The sequence below is a fragment of the Chenopodium album genome, chromosome 8, assembly GCF_948465745.1.
Source record: "Chenopodium album chromosome 8, dcCheAlbu1.1, whole genome shotgun sequence".
Lineage (NCBI taxonomy): Eukaryota > Viridiplantae > Streptophyta > Magnoliopsida > Caryophyllales > Amaranthaceae > Chenopodium > Chenopodium album.
In genome coordinates, this window is record NC_137841.1 from 76981784 (window position 1) to 77005920 (window position 24137).

Genomic DNA, 24137 nt, shown 5'->3' on the forward strand with positions numbered 1-24137 from the left:
GATAATTTTCAATTCAATTTAGTCAACCATTTTACATTACCAAAAAATTTGTAAAATTTCCTATAAAGCTATGACAAATTTAATTTGCAATTTAGGTTTTTTAGGATCCCATTTTAATACTTTCTTATAAACAAATTCATTTATGATGTTGGAAATTGTAAATAATAAAATTATCAAATATTACAAGTATATTACCTTATACTATCTGATAATATTAATAATTTTAGGTTTCTTTTAAAATATTTGTAAGGGATCTAAAATATTTTATAATAATAATAAAAATTTTCCTAACAATAATAATAATAATAATAATAATAATAATAATAATAATAATAATAATAATAATAATAATAATAATAATAATAATAATAATAATAATAATAATAATAACAACAACATTAATATTGATTAAAATAAAAATAGAATATTGAAATAATTAAAATAAGTTCAGATCAGAAAAAATAAGTTCAGTTCAGATCAGATCAGAAAAGATAAGTTCAGATCAGATCAGATCAGATCAGAAAAAATAAGTTCAGTTCAGATCAGATCAGAAAAAATAAGTTCAGATCAGATCAGATCAGATAAGATAAGATAAGATCAGATCAGATCAGACCAGACCAGATCAGCTAAAATCAGGTGAACTAAACAGGGCCTAAATCCAAAGAGTCTGAATCAGTCAACTACCTATCAAACTGAAATCCTCATACTAATTTGGGTTGACTTTTACTAAGACTGGTTGACATGTCATCTTCAGGTACAGCATGTGGCATAGCATAGATTATAAATCATGTTATAATTCTTTATTTAATGAAAGAAGAGATAGAAAATTACAAACTTTAATTTTAGCAGAATCTTTACGCCATTGAACATAAAACGTTTACGGCATAGAAGATAGAAGCTAAGACTAGTACTCGTACGATCCAACCGTCATATACTGTGAATGACTTTGTTAAATTAAATAATTATTAGACTATTAGAGAGAGGGTAGAAAACTTGGATACAATAATTATTTATAATGGTACATTGTTCTTCACTTCAAATACTTTATGCAACAAGTCTTTGTCATTATATCAAAGTTAACTTAAGTTGTTAAAACCTACTTCAAAATAATATTAAACCAAAATTGACATTTTTTTATTTTTTTTTTTTTTTTTTGCATCACATTACAAATTGCAAAGACTTAGACAATTTTCGAAAATGACAGGATTAAAGAGAATAAAAAAAATGGACTCGTATGATAATTAAGAGAAAGGTAGAGATAATTTATCAACCAAAAAAGAAAGTGATGCAACTAAATTAAAAATTCATTTTATGAAAGTAATGCATTAAAAAGAAACGAGAAAGTACCTCATACAGTGTAGTAAAATCTAAAGCAATCAAATAAATAAGTGATAACTTTTACGATTTTGAATATAAGTGAAAACTTTTATTGTATCTTGGATACATTCATATGTATCTCAGTTGATTGGAATCGTTTATAGTTGAAAAATGAAAAGAAAGAAAAAAGTGCGTAATGAAGGTGACACGACATAACTTAACCACCATTTCTCAACAAATTTGCAACAAGGGATGGCCTGGCCTTATTAACATAGCAGCATGCAACAACTTTGGCAAAATGATTTACAGCTATTATTATTTATATTTTTTTAAAAAAAAAATTAATAAAATGAACATAGTTGGGATAGGAAAGCTAAGCTAGTGATAATATAAGGGGACATTACGAAAGCAGGAAGACAATTAGCATGGTTGAGAACAGAACATAAGCTTTAGTGATAATGTCTTCTATTAGTTACGTACTCCACTACAACAAATTTGGATAGCTTAGCTTTATTCCCCTCACCACCATCCCTAGCCTCTTAATTAAAAAAGCAATTATATATTTGGTGTGGAGCAAATTTAAGTGTTAAAAAATACGTTTAGGTTACGTTCTATTCACCTGATTTTTACTTATCTGAACTTATTATCTGATCTTATATGAACTTATTAATCCTAAACCCTAAAATTGATAGGTCTAATCCAAACTACGCCCTATTCTCTGTTCTTTCAATTACATTCAGCAATTAGTGAAATAAGCAATCCCTATTCTTGCAATTACATTCAACAATTTCCAAACAAAATCTAACCAAGCTTCAATCATATATGTTACTACAAACATAATTATTGAAGTTCTATATCAACATGCTTAACATTTAAACAATGTTAAGCTAATTGGTGTTCCATCAAAACTCTAATAACAACTTCTAGGGCATGTTCGGCGTTAGCTTTTGAGTAGCTTTTAGGTAGCTTTTAGTGGTTTGACTCGGTAAAACCATTACTTAACAAAAAATGTGAGTGTTTGGCAAAGTAGTGGTTAGGGTAGCTTTTAGTGGTGGGGTAGCTTTTATGAAAAGTTAGAAAGATTAGCTTTTGAAATTACAGGTAGCTTTTGAAAATTTAATCTATAGTTTTAAAAATAAAATATTGATTTTTATATATAACAGCTAGTCAACCGCTACTTTACCGAACACTCATATCAAAATTATTTATCTTCATAGTTAACAACTTGTTAACAGCTAACAGCTACCTCCACAGTTACAACTACCTTTACAGTTATATTTTGCCGAACACGCCCCTAACCATGCACGTACCCTAAAAACGTTACTATTAGGGGTCATAATTTTCCTGAAGTTGAATGTCAAAGATAACTAATTATATATGGGTCAAATAAGACATGGTCAAAGTTGATTTTTCCCTTGAATAAATTGGCTATATGAAGCTGAAAATGGATAAGTATGTACCATGTGCCGTATGTGGTCTGGAGAGGATGTTATTTTTTTTGCAATTTATATGTATCATGCAATTGCTGAGATCATTAAATATTTTCATTTATTATATGATAAAATACAACTGGTGTGAGCTAATATTCATATATTTATTCCTTTGCCAAAGTTGTCCCATCTAAAAATAATATGCTCAATTCGTCATGCTTTAATTAGTGTTTTAATTTATGTTTGAATAATAATGTCTTCTTTAATGCAATTGTATCATATGACTATTTTCTATTAGTCCCACTAATATAAGTTGTCAATTTTATCAGGGTATGCACCCGCTAGTTTGCCTTCTTTCTTTGATAAAGGCAGACATGATTGTTATTTGTTATGAGGTGCTTCTATTTGTATTTATTTTTTATTTATTTTTTTTAAAAAAAGTGTTTGGTTGTTATGCACAATATTTTAATACATGTTTCTTTTTTTTTTTTTTTTTTTTTTTTTTTTCCTTTTTTTTTTGCATGTAAAAGTGTAAGTACTAAGTAGTGGCATTTGTTTAATGAAGTTTGAGGTGCTTTAGAAATTCTATTCCGCATAAGGTTGTGATTTTTTTTTTTTTTTTTTTCAATTTTCTAAGAACAACCTGAGTTGCATTTTGTTCAACTTTTGTTGAATCTTTTTAATAAAATAGTTATGATTGACTCCTTTAAAACTCACGTTTTATATTCTAGTTATAACATACATCTTAATACAAATATATACAATCATATTTTTAGTGATGTGTGTGTTCCATTACTCTCATCGTTTCATACGACTAACCAAGAGCCAACACATATTGAACATCTACACAAGCCCCAAATATCGTACGCACGCATTGTCGCATTGAACACTAAAAATGACATATCAAAGGTTAATGATCATTGCCAAGACTTTGTACGTACAACTTATTAGTTTAACAATCATCTACAATATAATTTTAAATTAAGTAAAATATTGTAAGGGTTTGTTCTGATTTACTGAAAACAACTAAATTAGACTGAGCTGATTGAAACTAAACTGAAGTGGGCTGAAATGAATTGTTTATGAGAGAAGGAAATTAGAAACTGAACTAAACTGAAATTAAGGTGAAGAGAACATGCCCTAAGGGACTGTTCTCATACGTTGAAATTCAGTTCAGTTTAGTTCAGTTCAGCTCCTAATTTCCTTCTCTTATAAAATATTCATTTCAGCTCAGTTCAGATCAGTTCAGCTCAGCTCAGTTCAGTTCAGTTCAGTTCAACTGAGTTCAGTCAATGAGAACAGGCCCTAAGTCTCTCTTTTTTTTTTTCTTTTTTTTTTTTTTTTTTTCAGTTTGAATCTTTTACATATAAGTAATTATATTGAAAATTTAAGTACTCTATAAAACTTAAAACATTATATAAAAGTACATACTTGTTTAATTTACAAGTAAAAGATATTAAAATAAGGGTCTGTTCTCATGCCATTATTTTCAGTTTAGTTCAGCTCTAATAAGTTTAGTTCAGTTCAGCTCCTAATTTTCTTCTCTTATAAAACATTCATTTCAGTTCAATTCAGCTCTAATAAGTTCAGTTCAGTTCAGTTCAGCTCTAATAAGTTTAGTTCAGTTCAATTTAGTCAATGAGAATAGGCCCTAATTAAGATCGTTATGTGAATAGATACACCCGAAATTATTAGAAGCATATATTGGACGATAGAGTATATAAATTGATCCTAAGCTTCAATAATTAGCTTGAACTATTAGTTAAGTTGGTCCTTTAATATTGCATATATTAATAGTTAACCTACACGAATTGAATTAGTTTATAAAATTATGGAGTACATATATGTAACCTTAGCTTATTTATTTGAGTGCAATTTAAGTGGTACGACAAATAAAAATGATGCTACCATACCATAAACAGTGAAAGAACTATGCCATGCATCAACATCGATCATTCTCTGTTGTGTTCATAATCGTGGATGATCTATCTATCTACTTTACTGAATCAAATTATCGGCAGATTGCAATTGTACCCCATTTGCCAAAGCCGGTGGGTGATATTTCCACTTAAATTTGCTTTTATTGTGTTGCAGTTTTTTTTTTTTTCTTACCTTTAATTTGTAAATGTTGTAATCTTCAAATTTTGACTTTTATTTTGCAAATGCAGGATATATACGATGAAATTTGAGAAAAGCATAATATACTAATATTCTAATGCATGCAATTTATGCATCGTGTTCATTCTAATTAGTTAAGGTCAAATTTTAGATATAAAAGTCAAAACTAACTTTGCTAGCACAATTAAAACTAGTCAATTGTTAGTTGATTGATGCCAATAAAAAGAATGCATATCAGCTAAATCCATTCTTATAGTATTATAAGAATTTTTTGTATTTTAAACTACGAATTCAGTTATTATTTAGGAACTTATTGTTTAAAGTACTCTGATTGTAGTATTATTACTACCGCACATTGCACATAATCATGTATACAAATAGATTGCAGTTCTATCTCGTAAAAATATCTACTCTGTATTTGTATTACGTTACTTTTTCATTCTTAATTAGGTAAGGAGATAAGAAAAGCAACCAATTTGTCCATCTTATATTTCTTTGATTCTTTCTCCATCTTATAAGATCAGTTTGCTAATATCTTAAGGGTCCACTGATTTTTATTTAATTCTATTTTCTCACTATAGCACCCAAAAATTTGTTTCTCACGTTTTGTTTTACTACACCAAAAAATATATGCATCACTTTAACCAACATATTTACCGAATTATAGGATAACATTAATCATTATTTGTCTACTTGTAGAATAACTTTAATCATTAGTGTAATATGTACTCGTATTCTGTATAAATGTACTTTCTCAAAAAAAAAAAAAAAAAAAAAAAAAAAAAAAAAAAAAACATTATAAATGAGCTGGAAAGAAATCAAAGAACATAACATATTTAGAGATTGTACAGTACAATAATTATACATCCCACTATTATTAAAGGATAGAAAGCCAAGATAATCCTCTGACATTATTCCAGCTATACATCTACGTTGTCACAACCCAAATTACGTTATTATTAAGATCAAAACAAAACAAAACAAATTAGTTTTGGCTTAATCGCAAAAATACGATTTAAATCCAGATCATGTTGTATTGTCACCAATTAAATATTTGTATGCCTTCGCATCAAAAATAAATAAAATTGTATGCCTGTTTTATAATTTAATCGTAATACACGGTTAATAAAGATGTAGCAAGCAACTAACAACAAATTAGTAATATGTCAATCATATTAAATTAAACAAGCAACAAACTTAGAAAATGAATTGACGTCTCAACTATTTATATTCCACATCAATTTAGCTCAATCTATGAAGAAATCACCAAAGGAAGCTCGATCATTATGTTGCTCTACCAAATTTTACCTAATTCGGGTGATTATTGTTAATTATTCTGTTTATTGATCTATGGAGTAGTTCTCAAAATGCAAAGCATAATTGAAAGCAATTAGTTACGTGCTCAAAATTATTTTGCCATTAATTTTTGGGGCTACCAACTCTAAATTCTGGTGCTAAAATTGAGTGCAACTTATAATTAGTTAAGGAACGGAGAGGAATTTAATTGGCTATGTGAAACTTTTATCGGCTCACTTACCTTAACTTAATATATCTAAATCTTTTCTCTTCTTATTTACCTTAACTTAATTAGCTTAACTTATTTTTTGTCTTTAAAAAAAAAAAACAAAAACCTTATGTTTTGGCTCATCTACCTTTAGTTAAGGGGATTGGCCTAACAATATAATCTCCATAATTGATAATTACTTTGTTCTCAATCATATAAATTAAACATGAAACAAATTTACAAGTCTACAAGGTATACTTTGTACTCCATATTCAATATTGCGTACAAGTTTTTATTTATATAATGTGCATGTGTGACTAATGTGAGTTGTATGTATCCGGTTGAAAAAAGAGGAAAGTGATTTTCAAATTTATATGCTCGAGGAACTATGTACACTAACAATGGCAATTTGATTTTTGAATACACTTTAGTATATAATTCATGCACAAGTATATTACACCTTCAAATCATCAATCATTCGAATTAATTTTCAAATTTAATTGGTTGTCTCAATGCAAGGTTTTTTTTTTTTTGACAAGCTCAATGCAAGTTATTGTACAAAGAAAATTGTTTTATTCTTTTTCTAACGTATTTGTAAGATTGTATCATCAAGATTTTGATTTATTTATCCTTTAAAGATATTGATTTGGCAAATCAAACATTGAAAATTTTTCAAGATTTGATATCTTTTTCCTTAAATTTGGAAACATATCAAGAATTTTGATTGTTGCTCCTTTGTAGATATTACTATGTAATATTATTACGCTTTTAAAATTCAATTATGAGTTAATTAAAAAATCAAATAAACAACAACACAATATGCAATTTTACTAATTCACTTGTATGTCTCAAATTAATACTCCGTAATCACATCCGATTTAGGAGTCTAAACAGTTACTCCTAATGGTTAAAATTATGCGCAGGTCCCTTAAACAAGTCATATACTACCTCCGTTAATTGTTATCTGCAACTTTAAGGTATTATTTGAGAAATATAAAATATTTCAAAGTTGCATATAATAATTAAAGGAGATAGTATAATAATTATCTTACTACGGAGTATTTAACATGACCGTAAATCTGTAATATACTAATATACGATTGTGTACTCCCGTAAGATATAGCGCGTTACACGAGAATTCTAATCCAAAAAAAAAGGCAGTTTCCCTCTTTCCTATTGTTTCCTATTGTTTCCTATCCTCCATTGTTGGTCATTCCTTGAAAACTACTAACCCCACCACACCCACACCACCCTCGTTCTTCACGCCATATAAACTATAAACCCCCCTCTTTCTCTCTCTCTCTCTCTCCTCAAATTTAATTTAACCCTAAATTTCAAACCATGAAGAACAAAATTCTCCCAAACCCAATTCCTAAACCCACCCAATCCAAAAAGATGACCCGTTTTAACTCCACCCCTATTCCCCTCTGTTTCCGCCCCTCCTCCACCGCTCCTTCCCTCGAGTACCCTCACGCGCCTCCCTCCTCCGCCGCCACAACCACCTCTTCTACGCCCAACTTAACCACTTGCCTTTACCAAACCCACCTCGGCATCTTCTCTCTCACTTGGTCTCGCTCTCTTCTTTCTAGATCCTTCCATCTTCATCTCCACCCTCCTCATTCTCTCTCCTCTCCTCCTCCGCTTTCTCTCTCCTCCCCTTCCTTCCACCTTACTCTCAAACCTTTCCTCTTTTGGAACAAAAATGGCCTCAAAAAGCTTCCCCCTCCCCCGCAATCTCTTTCCCCTATCTATATTTTTTGGGATCTTACTGGGGCCAAGTTTGGGCCCGGCCCCGAGCCCGTTTCTGGGTTCTACATTGCGGTTGTTTTTGAAGGGGAGATTGTGTTGTTGATTGGGGATTCAGAGAAGGAGGCTTTTGCCAAAACCAAGGCGAAAAAGGTTGGGAGTTTGCCTAACAATGGCGGAAACCCGCCGCCATCGTTGGTGATTCGAAGAGAGCATGTTTTTGGGAATCGATTTTATAATACAACTACTGAACTAGGCGGGAAATTGAGGAATATTTTGATTGAACTGAACACAAGTAATGAAGAAGATCCGAGATTAGTGATCCGATTCGACTCGAAACGGGTTTTGCAAGTGAAGCATTTGAGGTGGAAATTCAGGGGAAGTGAACGGGTCGAAGTTGACGGGCACCCGATTCAGCTCTCATGGGATGTTTACAATTGGTTATTTGAGGAAGATTGTGGGACCCACGATGATGGGTATGCTCTGTTTACCTTCAGATTTGAGAAAAGTAATGGACAAGATGAAGCTCTGAAACAGTCCATAAATGGTAAATTGGAGGAGAGGGAAAGTAATAATGGGAGTAACAAAGGGGTAATTTGGTCACAAGATTCGTGTGGGTTGAATTACGAAAGGAAGAAGATGAAGAAGAAATTGCTGGTAAAAACAAGGAGTTCATCTTCATCTTCTCTCTCCTCTGTTTCATCTGGAAGTAGCTCTGTTTTGGAGTGGGAAAGTGTTGAGGAGAATGAATTGAAGGGGCCCACTGGTTTTTCATTGCTAGTTTATGCTTGGAAGAAGAGTTGAAGTAAATTTGCAGATAATTAATTTCTTCCCCCCTTTTTTTATATATATTTTTAATTTAATTTCTTTGTTTTTCAATTATTTTTGGTGATCCAATTCCAAACTAACCCAATTTAATAGGTGGAGTAGATTGTATTATACAGATATATAGGTGAAATCTGGAAATCACTGACAATTTTGTTACTTTTTATTTTCTTTTTTTTTTTTTAAAATTTTTGGATTGATGATTTCCTCATTTGATTCATAAATGTGAGATTGAGCAAATGTTTGAATGTCAAGTACTGTAAATGTGAATTGTACTATAAGAAATTAAGAATTGATTATTGTGAAAGTTATTACTCTGTATTGCAAATCAATTTCCGTCAAAGGATGAATAGTAGGGGAGAGGTTCATACAAAATTACAAACTGCAAATGCTACTCAATCAATTTCTTCCAATGAAATTGATACTGTAATTCATAAAATTATCTGAAAGTGGTAATGAAATCTAGCTGTTGCTAAGTAATACAGGAGAAAAAACATACTTTTCTTGGCAAATTAATAGTCCAACTTAAGACCAAATGGTGTAGCAAAATTAGAAAATATGTGTACTAGTGGTCAATGATGGCATCTTGACTGTATAGGCCTAAAAATCCGCTGAACAAAAATACCGGATTCTTGTAGCATGGATTTTAAGAAAATTAATTAAAAAAAAATTTAGAGTATCTTTGGGCGCCTGCTTCAGACAGTCATAAGTGGAAAAAGGTTAAAAGTTCCATGCATTGTTGGATTGATTGAATAAAGCTTCCAGATGTTTTGGTTTTTACTGGATGTATTTTCTTCTAACTGCTTTAGTCTTAAAGTGTGCATATAATATACGCTTATATTTTATGGATATTCTATTTTGATCTAAGAGATAGGATGTACTATTAAAGAGAATAAACTTTGGCCAAAAAGTCCATTGTGGATTATTGATATTAGCTAGTTTAATTGATATTACGTAGAATTATGCGGACCAAGGGCTTGTTCTCATTGACTGAACTCAACTCAGCTCAACTCAACTGAGCTGAACTGAGCTGAACTGAACTGAGCTGAGCTGAATTGAACTGAACTGAATTTCAACGTAAGAGAACAGATCCTAATTTCGTTTCATTTTAGTTGACAGGTATTTCTTTTTAGGAAGTTGTTTTTTTAGTTGACATGTTTTCTTTTAAGGTAAATTTTTTATCGTGCATTTACAAGCTACCCACTTGCTTTTTTATTCTATCTCACTCTCTCTGCTCTCCTTAATATATGTGTCTAAAGCAAACGCGTCAACTAAATAGAAGTGGAGGAAAAAAGGATAAGGTAGTGCCTATCTATATTAGCTCAATGTTTTGATTTCATAATGTTAGGGATTTTGTTTTTGAAAACTTGATACATACTCTTTATCTTTTGGACAATGAAAATAAAAATGTACTTCAAATTTAATGCAATTAATGTTAGGTTAAAGGTTAGTCAAAAGGGTCTTTTTGTTCAGCTTAAATTTAGTTCAGTTCAGTTCAATTTCTAATTTCCTTCTCTCATAAACAATTCATTTCGGCTCTATTCAGTTTAGTTCAATTATTTCTAGTACATCAGAACAGACCTATAATAAAAATTTACTTCAAGCACCTCTAAAGAACAAGACCTTATATTATTAGTTTTTGAGAAAAACGCTACGGAGTAATATTATTAGTTGCATTCATGGTTAAAATTGTTGAGTAAAGTCAATTAAGCAACACAAGTACACAACTCAAATTATATAGGAGAAAAATTGCTACAGTCAACTCTTTCATTTTGAGAGGTCCTTCAACTTTGGAATTAGGCAATAGTTTTAGAGGTTTTCATCTACTTTTGAGGAACCTTATTGCTTCATTATTTCAAAGTTGAGGGACCTATTTACAACTTTCTTCAAAGTTCAGGCAGTTATATTATTATGCTTTACTCGAATATATTACCTATATCTATTAGACCTTAATAGTGATTTTAAATTAAACTAAATATACCCTTTAAAATAGGTATGAGTTAATGAGAATTTATTTTAGTAAATCTATCTTCATAAATCTATAAATTAGTAGAAATAAGGTGAATAAATTATGACCTAAGTTCATAAAATATGTGCTTAGCTTGCTCCCCTCCCCCCTCCCCCCCAACCAAATACACCCGTGTACATATACGGTTAAAATTTATTCAAATCATGGCATCAAGTTACAATGTTACATACACATATTGCATTATAAAAATTTCGACCAAATTCAACATTGCCTTAATAAAACAGCAAAACACCTTAATTTAGGTAAAGTGAAAATGTAATAACCCTAAATCATCAACACTGATGACTTATGATTCACTTAGACGTACGTCTAGCTACCAAATCCTTGAGAAATAAAGTATGATAAACTACATCCCCCATATGGCCACATGTGATTATCAAGATATAATTACTCCAATAAGCCTCCATTAAGTACCATGATTGAATTCATTGCATACGCTAATGTGAACCCACCTCGATGAGTTCATATTTATATTAACGTATTACTATAACCCATGCAGTCAAACTTGTTGAAAAAAAATGATTCCATGTGTCATGTAAAGAACTAAAGATTGATGCATATGACTACCACAAATCTTTATTTTAATCAAAGTACGTATTCCAATTAAACACCCCTTCTATGATAAAAGTTACCACATCTTAACGCTAAGTATGTAATTAAACAAAACATATTTAGTCTTTTAAATACAGTAAAAATAAATAAAGGTTCTTTAAATTTGTTGTTTCAAATCTTGGATCTAGCAAAAATCCAGGCAGAAGAGCATGTGTAATGTATTGAGTTTAATTATGGGTTTAAACACAAGTGATTGTAAGTATTCCACCCTAAAAGACAATTTCCATGTGATATCCTTGTACTATAATCAAACGGTTACTACTCGTACTATTTATTCTTAGATCTAACTCTATGGTCATACTTGTATCAAAAAAGACATTTATTAATTATTACTTGTATATGAATAGGATATATAATTTTAAGGTATCTCATCGTTTATTAGTTTAAATAGTCACAACAATTTTTTATTCATTTTTTTTTTATAATTATTAATTACTTTATAAGATATACGTACTCATATACATAATATACTTTTCCCTCGGAAAAAAAAAAAAATACATAATATACTTTAAACTTACAAAGTGAATGAACTTAAGATCCTTATCATTAAAATAATAAAATGTGACTGCGTGTATGAGTGTGTGACTAAACACACAGAAAACTTAGGGTATGTTCACATTTATTGAACTGAGCAGAATTAAAATGAAAATAAGCTAAAGTGCTTATTGATTTTGTGCAAAATAACAAGTAATGGAATAAAATAATTATTAAAAAAAAAGGGAAAAAGAAAGCGGTAGCATATTTGTTGGACATAGATGGGCACATTGGATCAAGCAAACCGTTGGAAGGGTGGCCCATAGACTTCGTCCGTGTTTCATGCTTGGAAGCGCAAGTCATATAGTCGGCAATTAGCCGTTTTTATTTTCTTTTACTAAACGAATTATACTTAAATCTCCCAGATATTTCCACACAACTTGGAGTTTTTCCTTGATTGGGCCACTTGAAATGCTGGATACAAATAATGTCAAGACGTTCAAATTACAAAATCAACTATGGCAGCCATTGACTAAGACTAATTCATGAATGCTTAATTACATGCAATGTTTCGGTATACATGATTTGCTACGAAATGTCTATATATTACTATCCTGTATTTGAATTTGATTTATGTTACGAGTATTTTTTTTAGAAATCTTAATAGTTTAATAAATAAATACAAATGTAAAATTAAGCTATTGCATTTGCATAGAGCTTGTGCGAGCTTGACGACTAATGGTTTTTCAAGCTTTTTTGTGATATAGTTTTTACTTTTGTATCTATTATGTACGGAGTATTTGAAAATGTGTATTCTAAATCATCATTTTATTAAAAATTGTGCAATGCAAAAGGAAAATCTACTATAAAAAAAATATGAAGGAAGTGTCAAGTGATACATAAGTAGCAGTGGCGAGCCTTGACAGTTTTTTTTACGGGGGCCAAATTACTTTAATATTACGAGTATTAATTATACAAATACCATAATATACATATATGTATATATATATAACTTCAAAGGCTGGATAAAGGAACTATATGAGTAATTATTATGAGTTTATGACTAAGGGTTTGTTCTATTCAACTTAATTTTAGTTTAGTTCAGTTCGATTCCTAATTTCTTTCTCTCATAAACAGTTCAGCTCAGTTTAGGTTATGAGAACAAACCTTAATAAATAAAAATCAAATACGAGTAATAGCTAAGACTCAATTCTTGCACAACCAAAATATTGAAGAGGAAATAATAATTCAAGGCATTTGGATAGAAATAATCCATAATTGATAAAGTGTCTTTTAAAACAAGAATAAAAAAAAGGAGATACTAAAATCTAAAAGGGTAGTATTGTATTTTTATTTGTGTAGTTTAATTTGCAGCAAGTAGTGAAATCACGTGTGTTTCACTTGCTTTGGGATTTGTGCGTAATTAAAATAGAATGTATAAGTCATATACTGGTATGACGTAAGCGAGCTTGGACGCTAATACCAACTTTTTAAGGAATTTTTGGGCTTTTTACTAGACATTAAATATGAAAACATATTTGGGCCAAATTTTGAGGGGGGCCAAGCCCTTGCCCGCCCCTTCAAAGGTCCGCCTCTGATAAGTAGTACACATAATACTTTTCTCCAGGGCAATAGTTTTTCTAAGGCAAATAGGCAATGATTTTTTTTTATTATTGTATTGATGCTCTATTCAATTTTATTTTGAACTGGTTGAGAGTGTGATTATTCAAAGTTGATCCAAACTAAAACATGCATAGTCTTTCTTTCTTTACTTTTTTTTTTTCTTTTCTGTTGTTCGATAAATTAGGTTACGGTTTTGTGAGAAGACGTTTCTAATTTCCTAATTAATGTATCTTTCTTTCTTTTATTTATTTATTTATTTATTTTTTTAAAAAAAAGATCTTGATCCTACTCAGATCAGATCGAAATCGATTGAGATTTATAGACTAGTCCGAATTTAGAGTGATTTATAAATGCTACTTTAACCCACAAACTATTTGATAGAGAATATCCATAGAATATTCTCATCCTAGGTTTAGGATATATTTTGTATAAGATTATCTTTGATATCTGTACATATCTTATAGTTACCTAATATGATTAGGTTTCTCATTGTAACCCTATAAACTCCTTGATAAAGTGATTTCCATTGATCAATATTTATAGAGTTACAATGAGAAACCTAATCATATTAGGTAACTATAAGATATGTACAGATATCAAAGATAATCTTATACAAAATATATCCTAAACCTAGGATGAGAATATTCTATGGATATTCTCTATCACACCCCCGCAGTCAAAGCGAGAGAAAATCGGATGCTCAGACTGGATCTGAATCACGCATCGAACGGTAAGCATAGTATAGTAACCCATGATCAAAAGAGAAAGTAGTAGAAATGTGCTGGTGATGACGAGAGAAGCAACAGCCACGACCTACATAGAGTAGAGATAAGCACTGCTAGGCCGGAGGAGAAGGAGAAGAGCCGCACACAGACTTGGGCTAAGTTGCAGATCCAGAGAAGAAGAAGCTAAGGGATCAAACCATCATCGGGAAGAAGACACTACACTACTACGTGAAATCACAGTTGAAGAAAAATAAATAAAATTGCGCAAGAAAAGATTAAATCCCACCGCTTGAAATTAATCAATTCTCAGAAGAGAAACCAGGTAGCAAGAAGTAATGCTCCACAAAGATTCCAAGTGCTGCAACAATAAAAGGAGCTAACTTGATAGCAAAAGAGATGTGCAAAAGTTGACCTTATTGTGATATACCACCACCCAAACAAAATCTATGTGATTATGTGTTAAAAAAACCAATGAGGCAATGTAAGAATCATTGTTGGTCATGGGGAGGTGGAAATAGAGTGCGGCACATGGAGTAGGTTGGCAGATGTGGTTACTGCCAGTAGTGGGAGGCGGTAGTGTATGCGATTGCCAACAATGATGGAGGAGGCTTTCGCGATTGCTACTGTTGGTGGGAGGCGCAAGGTTACATAAAGATTCTAAAAAAAACTTTGAGAAAAGAAAAAAAAAATCTATATGTGTGTTTGCAGAAGTATAAAAAACTTTGTATATCCCGCCGGTGGGTTTAATTTTCTAACCCACCGGCAGGGTGAGAATTTTTGTATATAATCCCAAGATCTAACCTAAGCTGTGATACCATGTCAGATAATATAAACTCCTTGATAGAGTGATTTCCATTGATCAATATTTATAGGGTTACAATGAGAAACCTAATCATATTAGGTAACTATAAGATATGTACAGATATCAAAGATAATCTTATACAAAATATATCCTAAACCTAGGATGAGAATATTCTATGGATATTCTCTATCACTATTGATGACGTGATGAAAAATAATACTGTTAATTAGTACAAGTAATATGTTTAGTGTGAAAGATTTTGAGGGATGAAACGAAATTTACTAGTACTCCGTAAATTACTTCCAAGTTCCAATATAAGGAAAGAACAACAGTTTCCCTTACTTAGGTTGAGGGTAACATACTTCACTCATTTGTAAGTTGTAACCCTCTTAATAAAGAGTTCCAGGCCAACAATTATTTATTTGCTTAAACTTTCTCAATCAATAAAACTCGATCTATACCGTTTCCTCAAACATACCAATCATATATATATTCACATTATATTTTATGTCTTGAATATAAATTGTATTCCTAGGAACTTGAAGTATTAGGACTCAGGACTCAGGAGAAGCAATGTCCTAGGAATGGCACTGTCACACATCGTAGGAGCCTCGTGAACGTGACTTTTATTACGTACAGTACTATTGTTATATTATACTCGTATGTGAATTTAGTACTCGAATTGTGAATCACAAAACACACAATTATTTTTTTTTATGAGTCCAAATGAAATAATAGTCTTGGACTGGCCCAGCTTTTCAATGAAACTGGCTTACAAGTTTACTGGGTGCAGGCTTCTGAATGGGCCATTCAAAGTATAATTGGAAAAGCCCATAACTAAAGAAAATTCCTCTCTTTATCTAAGCTTACAAGTTTATTTGCTAGCTAGTGTAGCATTACATTTGCCCGGGCAAAGGCGATTACATTTGTTGACTCTACTCACTAATCAATGAAAGCACCATTCTCATTGCTCTCAAGTGCATGAAATAATGTACAACCAAATGAGATTAACATCTTATTTAAAAGGATAACAAAGATTTCTCAAGACCATGTATAATTAATACTTATTTCTTCCTTCTCTTCAGCTTTTCCCACGGATAAAACCACGAATAAAATTTAATTTTTCCACCGATAAAACCACACATAAAATTTAATTAACCCAAAGCGCAAGGGTTGAAACACAACAATACCGAAGGTTTAAGCCTAACTAGACAAATCCCAATCAAGACCTAAAATTCAACGAACATTCAGTTTTAAAGGGTTAAATCATACATCAAGCAATAAAAACAAGATTTATACTTCAAGATAACTTTTATGATATCAACATGAATATAATACAGCAATACATGAGCAAGACAACCTAAAGATTAACCCAACAACCACTGCAAGCCCTAATTAATTACACCCACACCATAATCACTCGCCAATTATGAAAATAACACACCAACATCAATACTGTTAAGTTATAATTAAGAGACTCAAGATTAAGTAATCAAATAAGAAAGAGAAAGACTGACATTATTAATGAGAGAGATCCAGAAGATAATATGCCACTTATTAATTCTTATTTAGAAATTTTAGAATCCTCTTTAGTCATTAGTTCCCAAGTAAAAATGAAAAATTATATATTCCATTAGGTTAATTCCTTCTTATGATATATATATATATTTGTAATACAAGTACTAATTTGTTATCATTTAATGAAAATATCACCGTGTTTAAAGAGTAACTAAAGGTTTAAGTTTAATCTCCGAAATTACAGACGTGTTGTATGACTTGTATCATGAAATATTGAAATGAAGAGGAAATATGTAATAGTATTTCATTTGAACTTCACTATTAAAAAAAATTCATTATTCAATTTTAATTATTTTCATGTAAACAAACTTTATTATGTGGGAAGTTTCTAAAATTTAATTTAATTGTATGTTTGAAGTCAATATAAGTTGAACTAAACAGAGGGTTAGCTAATTTACTCTATCTTTTCACATTATATTTACACAAATGGTATTAGCATTTAACGCGAAATAAATGTACTCTGTATTATTTATTTCAATACTAGAAGAGTATTTGACCACCTAGTTTGATTCATTGCAGGAGCTGATGAGCATTTTAAATAAGAAAACGTTTAAATACAGAATATGGAGAAACAATTGAAAGTACACTTATAAAGCATTAAAGCAAGAAGGAAAAAAAAAAAAAAAAAAAAAAAAAAAACAAGAAGAAGAAGATGCCATTCAATTTGTACTGTTGACCTTATTATTGCCTTTATTCATATATGATCTTTATTTTACTAAATAATATAAAGAAACGAGGTAGGTTAGAACATACTCCAAATTAATAAAAGAATTTCAAAATTTCTTTAAACTTTTTTATAGTATGAATTTACGGGTCACTCGAATCTCTTTCGACAGACAAAAGCAAAAAACCAGAGGGAATATTACAAATTAAAAAAATAAAGAAGGAAACAAAATGAAGAAGAAGTAATCATGAAAAAGTTGCATGATTTATTTTGTCAGTTTTCATGTGTAATATTCATATAACTTCATTCCTAACATGAAAGCAATCTTCTAAGACAAGGTATAATTCACACTATGGTCAAAATCTCAATAGTTGTTGTTAGCTTGTTACCTAATAGTCTAACACAAATAGTCTCCTACAAATATATTTTGTTGTTAGCTTGTTACAAATAGTCTCATACAAATATTGTATTGACTATTGAGGTAACATATCTACTATGTAAATTAAATACGGAGTATTAATTATTAAGTTAATCAATTACCAAATACCTTAATCACCTCCTTATGGTAATTATTATGCAAAATTAGAGGTATGTTAATAATCTTTTGGACATCGAAGACTCGATCTTTGTGTGATAAGAGTATTCTCTTAATCTCTTTATGGTATGTTTTAATTAGAATTGTGGTTAACTACGAGCTTTTTAGTTTCCTTATTACTCTACATATTTGAAGTTATCAACTTGATATTTAATTCTTGTTGGGGTATGAAATAAAAGTACTCCATATAAGATACCAGTATTTTTGTAAAGCAACGAAATTAAGTTGGGTGATATCTAACCAATTTTAAACACCAACACAACAAGAAAAAGTTTTATTCAAATAAAAAAAAGCCAATGATACAAAAATACCATCTCTAGTTTATCAAAGCGATAAACTTACTTTCTCACCTTAGAAGAGTTCATTAACATTTAGAGAGAGAAATTTTTATTATTTTGGCGCAACTTCAATTAAGAAATAATAAGTAAATAATAATTTGATTACTCCGTAGCATGTTTGGCTCTTGATTTATCAAAGTGGAAAAAGCAACACTTGAAAAAGTTGGCAATACTAATTGACTTGGTCAACAACACCCTAGTGTGTCAATTGCTAATACAATAACTCGGTTGGTATGAGACTATTGCTCTCCATGACATAGATAGTTAGCTACATCAGCAATCAGCTAGCCAAATGCGAAAAACTATGAAGAAAATACAGCTCATGAAAACGACTAACCCTCACAAAGTATGAACTTAGATAAGATTACTTAAAAGGGTATCAAGCCCTTTTTCTTTTGTAAAAAGTGCTACTAATTACTCCATTACTTGTTAGGCAACTAATAAGTAGCGAAATTTCTCAATTGTCATTAGTTTAGGGTGTGAATTGTATAGATATACTTTATACTGAATAGTTGATAAGCCGGACTATTTTTTTTTTGGAGGGGTAAGGGGGCTTGGGGGATAATTTCGGAGATAAAAGAGCGGTATCATGAACAAGAATTACATGGCAAAATAAGGAACTTGATACACTTGAGAGACTGCTGCATTGCTTACACCAGCAGCTGGTAACAGAAACTATCAGCGAAAATTTAAAATAAATTGAAACATGCACCTTCTACCAAATATGTCTGCACCACAAATTTACATTGCAAACCTAAAAAATAGATGCTTTCTATGAAACAGCTTCCTGCTGAGGGTAAGCACAAATCAAAGACGAAGATGGAGGAACACAGCGTCTCTGCCTCCTACTTCTGCTAGCAGAAGCTGTCGAACAATCAGACAATGCTGATGATGTAGAATTTGAAGGCTCAAACCTACTTGATTGGCTTCTCAATTTTTTCTTATCTACATCACTACGTGCCTTGCTTTCAGCCCTAATATGACGAACCTTAGCTTCATCCAAGGCTGCTGGGAGAACACATTTGCACAGTAGACCTTGAAATTGATAGGAAGAAAGATGATTTAGCAAAAAGATCATTGATTGGACTTGGGTGAATTCTTTAGTTTTTGAATAAACAAGATTTCCATGAAAAAATTATTGAGATTGAAAATTTGCATATGTAAGAAACACTTCAGCTTGTTTTATAACTCTGATTTTTAATTTCAGAATTCCTCGACACTCTAACATGGGTATTAATATTTGACACTTCAATTAATTTTAAATTAAAATAGCTTGGTCAGACACTTCTACAGATATACATTTGTGTGCAAGTCCATGTAACACAGAGAGTAAAATAAACTAAACCCTACAAACAAGTTTGCTTCTACATCAATAAATGGTGCACCCCCAACAGAAAAAGAACTTTGGCTAGTAAGGAAAATGTTTGGGACATTAACAGACACCACTAAGTAAAACCTAATTCTTGAACCAACACCCTCAGATTTTACCAAATCAATTATGATGTGTGGTAGAAAGATACGGGGTCTCCTTACAATATACAGCTGAAACATGAAATTTCCTATCTAATAGCTAAATCTTTACCCACCAGCATGCATTGACTCTTAATACTTGTATAACTATTAAGAACTTTATATGACAAAAGTACACCTCTAACAAAAGTCCATCTTCCTCACACCGGATGTCAACAGTGTTGGTCACAACAAATAGCAAGGGAACCACGGCATTTCAATTTTTAACAGCTAGTATATGGCCTGAATCTGCCTCCCTCATACATTTGTCACTATCAGACAGTGGGAAAATAAAATTTAGTCTACCAAATTTTGTAATTTGTTAACTAGAAACATAATAAAACTTTAACATGAAAAGAAATTTATTATAAGCTGCGAGGTCATTGTAGTCATACCACTACAACACACTTAGGTTTAATTAATTGTTTGAGGGGCACTAAAATACATTTAGTTGAAGCATGACTCACACAACATTAATACGTAGTACATGATAGAAGAAGCACTTCACAGTGGGCCTAAGCACAGAAATTCATCACCAAATTATGGAATTAACAAGAGCATGAGCAGGAAAACATATAAAATATACTCAAAGCACTGAACTACAAAGATAAATAGAAAACACAGAGCATATATCTTACCCAGTCGAGCTAGTCGATTGACCCAACTTGGAATTGGCTTTCCGGTTAAACGTATACACAGATCATTGCAAAAGTGGTTACAGTTTTTGCTAATAAGATGGTATGTATTGCCAAAGTACTCTTTGGATAGTTTCTCCATCAATGCGCGAACTTCTTTAGCACCTAAATCTGTTCTTCCAATCAAGATTGATTTTCGGAATGTGAAACCAGGGCATTGCTTCGGTTCCACTTCAAATACCCCAGTCGTGGCATGATCATGAGCTCCAAAAGCATATTCGATCCCATGAACTGAAGAATTGAGCATAATTCAGTTTCAAAACCCAGCATTTACAGCAGAAATATTACTGAAAACTTATAAGCAAATTCTAAACACACTCTGAATTATACAAAGCAACAAATACATGTTATGGAGTTCAACATGGAACACCCTAGGTTTGGAATCATTTTACGACGTAGGCATCTATCTATCCACCAGAATTCCACTTATCTGAGCTTAATTATAGCTGTATATAGTGTACTCAGTATCTATACCTTAACTGAAGTTTAATTTCCAGGGAAGGTGAAAAGAAAATAAGTTAGCGTCGGTGATATTCCGACAACAATGCTCCATGAATCAAAAGTCTAGCACACGATTTTCAATCCTAATCCAATACAAATGCACAATCCTTATAATCTCAATTTCACAAAGAGATAAACACTAAATGACATAACTTACACACTTGAGATAATTAGAGGGGTCTACACCATGGATCCACACAAAGTACACTATTCTAATCCCAGAATTATAGCACCAAATTCCAGTATATCATGCAGCTGTATCATTGTCATCAAGACATTTTTCTATCAAATGCAAATTATGAAAACAACAAAATGAAAATTGCACCTGGGTTTTAAATTTTCAGCTAATTTGAGTGTATCAAAAGCAATAAAATTTACAGAAATTAGAATCACCAGATCTACTAAAAATTCCAGAATCAAAAACGTCAAAATCCCAGAAAACCCCACCAAAATTCAAGCAAAAAAGAACCAATTTTCAGCAACCAATTACAAACAAGATAACAAACCAAAAAAAATAAATTTAAAAAATACCCATTATAAATTAACATAAATCCAAACAAACCCACATTACATTTTTCACAACAACCGCTAAAAACAGATCTGAATCTGATTAAAAAATGAAGAATTTAGGAGAGAGAAAAGAATACCTTGAACACCAGAATGATAGACACCGAGACCAAGCCAGTAAGCGTAGCCATTAATGGGGGTAAGATCGTACACATTCAAGTAAACTGGAACCGCGCCTGTCTTCTTCTTCTTTGGTATCATTCTACACAACATTTTGCCTCACTCCCTTTTTTTTCTCTCTCCTAAACTCTTCTGTATTTTCTCTCTCCTACTGGATAATTTTTACACTTATATAATAAAATAATTCTAATCCAGAATAAAGTCTAATTGGTATTCCCAAGAAAAATTAAAAATATGGGCCAAGAAAATTGTAATTAAATTCCTTTTCCGGGCTTTTATAATTCGTAATCACAGAAAGAGAAAGGAAACTGAACGATTTCCTTTCCTTAGCTCGAAAGAAAACAACTCGCTCGTTTCGAACTTATTTGGTCGATAACCTTGATACCGTCCACGTTCGCTCGGATGATTGTTTTTATAGCTAAAAACAAATTGCAAACTGAGAGTGAAAGATAATATTTGTAGAGGAGTTTTATTTAATTATTAATGGTTAAGGAAAAAGAGGAGAATGAATGGAACGCAAAATTTTAGTGAGAATAAAATTGTGTTCTCACTTTCTCCATATCTTAACGCTCAATCTTTGCTATTGCTTTACTCCTCCACCAATTCTATTTCTATACGACAATATAATACAGTAGCGTATAATTTATTTATTTATTTATTTAAATTTAATGGTTTAGTTTTGTTCCTTATTGGTTACTAATAAATTATGTGACATTAATTACACAGGGTAGAAGTACAGTACAATGCGTGTGGAATATCTGGATACTGTTAATAAATATCTCAAGTTTATACGAATACGAGTAAAGATTAGATTGTTAGGCAACTATACTAATATGGTGTCCGTGAGAGGTTGTGTACCTTGAGACGTGGACATAATAATATGTGTATGGTACAGGATTTGCTTAATTTGAGGTTGTCAACTATTCTAGTCTAGGACTCTTACTCTTAATTCTTTAATATCATTGTTTGCTGCTCTAATTTTACGTGTTCCTAGGTTTTTATTTCTCTGTCTTTTATGAGTATTTGCGTGAATAGTTGATGTGGATGATATATACTCGTAATAGATTTAGCTAATTGTTGAGTTAACTTCTAGGGGTGTCCATAATTCGGATAAAAATCGAAATCCAATCCAATCCAAACCGAATTATCAATTCGAATCGGATCCGAACTTTAAATCGGATTGGATCGGATTGAGATTTTTTGGAAATTCGGATTTTCGGATTGGATCGAATTTACCCTAATTGGATCCAATCCAAACCGAAAACAGAATTGTAAAATTAAGCTTGTATAAATATGGATTTCTTTATTTTTTGAAGTTTAGCTCAAATACTTACTACTACAAAAAATAAATTAGGGAGACTTTGTATTAATTAATTAATGACTTGACGTTGAACTATTTATTTTACTCATTATTTTAAAGACTTTTATTTGTATTAAAGCTTTATTTTTATAATTGTATTAGGAGCTAAAAAATAATGTATTATAATTCGGATTTTCGGATCGGATCCAAATAACCGAATTTTAATTCGGATTGGATCAAGAGAGAAATTCGGATCGGATCGAATTGAAAAATTGAAAACCGAATTATATTTCGAATTGGATCGGATTTGGACTAAATCCAAACCGAAAACCGAACGGACACCCTATTAACTTCTATGTCATTGGAGATGATCCACAATTATACAATTTGTGCCTTATCTTTGTGCCTTTCCATGACATGAACCATTGGTTTTATTTGAAATGTATTGTGGCATGACCCATGCATAAACTAAACCATGTCATTATGAAGAATTTTGGTTGGCCTATAAGCAATCCGTACATTTAGGCTTATGATGATATAAATAAGATTTAATTTCAATTCCTTAGTACCATCCACTTCATTTTAACTCCTTAATACTATCCACAAAATATTATTTATCCCCCGCTCATAATTACAATGACATGTAAAAAGCATGAATGCTCATTTGGCCTCTTGCCTTTAAAGACTAGTAAACAACAATTGTATCATAAGGATTTTACTTATTTATTTAAAGAACTGAATAAATAAATTTTAAATATCACAACATGTCTACCGTTGTACACTTGTTCGCTAGCAAAACAATCAAATATACAAAATTTAAAGTAGCAAGGGTTCTTGGTGGTAAGTGTGATCTAATTTTACTAGAGGTTTTTTTGGTGGTAAAGATTCCCTTATTCTTTTATCTTATTTTCAAGTCCAACATTAAAATTTGTAAATCATTTGACACGTAAAATGTGCCGATCCATTGATGTCTCTTTTATTAGTTGTTAGTGTAAAACGGGTAAACCCAGTGTAATGGCTAATTTCCCAATTCCCATCCTAAACACAATTGGGCCTATAACTCTT

At 31.3% G+C, this 24137-nt stretch overlaps 2 protein-coding genes across 2 annotated transcripts; one reads left to right on the forward strand and one right to left on the reverse strand.

Moving 5' to 3' along the window:
* Positions 1-2761: 2761 nt before the first annotated feature.
* Positions 2762-8919, forward strand: LOC145555542 (uncharacterized). Its single transcript, XM_081617277.1, has 3 exons — positions 2762-2785; positions 3077-3142; positions 8086-8919. Exons 1-3 carry the CDS (start codon positions 2762-2764, stop codon positions 8917-8919), a joined length of 924 nt encoding a protein of 307 aa, XP_081473403.1.
* A 10048-nt stretch (positions 8920-18967) lies between these two features.
* LOC145642497 (deSI-like protein At4g17486) lies at positions 18968-22164 on the reverse strand. The gene is made up of 3 exons (XM_081693706.1): positions 21733-22164; positions 20528-20815; positions 18968-19415 (listed from the first exon to the last, which is right to left on the reverse strand). The coding sequence occupies exons 1-3, from the start codon at positions 21863-21865 to the stop codon at positions 19153-19155; spliced, it is 684 nt and encodes a 227-aa protein (XP_081549832.1). The 5' UTR covers positions 21866-22164; the 3' UTR covers positions 18968-19152.
* Positions 22165-24137: the final 1973 nt, after the last annotated feature.

Excerpts from the sequence above, each read along its gene's own strand:
- LOC145555542 (XM_081617277.1), top strand. The coding sequence starts at position 2,762 with ATGGATAAGTATGTACCATGTGCC. Across the intron at positions 2,786-3,076 it reads ATAAGTATGTACCATGTGCC|GGTATGCACCCGCTAGTTTG; the intron begins GTATGTGGTCTG and ends CAATTTTATCAG. Across the intron at positions 3,143-8,085 it reads TGATTGTTATTTGTTATGAG|CTTCCCCCTCCCCCGCAATC; the intron begins GTGCTTCTATTT and ends GGCCTCAAAAAG.
- LOC145642497 (XM_081693706.1), bottom strand. The coding sequence starts at position 21,865 with ATGTTGTGTAGAATGATACCAAAGAAGAAGAAGACAGGCGCGGTTCCA. Across the intron at positions 20,816-21,732 it reads CTATCATTCTGGTGTTCAAG|TTCATGGGATCGAATATGCT; the intron begins GTATTCTTTTCT and ends TCAATTCTTCAG. Across the intron at positions 19,416-20,527 it reads CAATCGACTAGCTCGACTGG|GTCTACTGTGCAAATGTGTT; the intron begins GTAAGATATATG and ends ATCAATTTCAAG.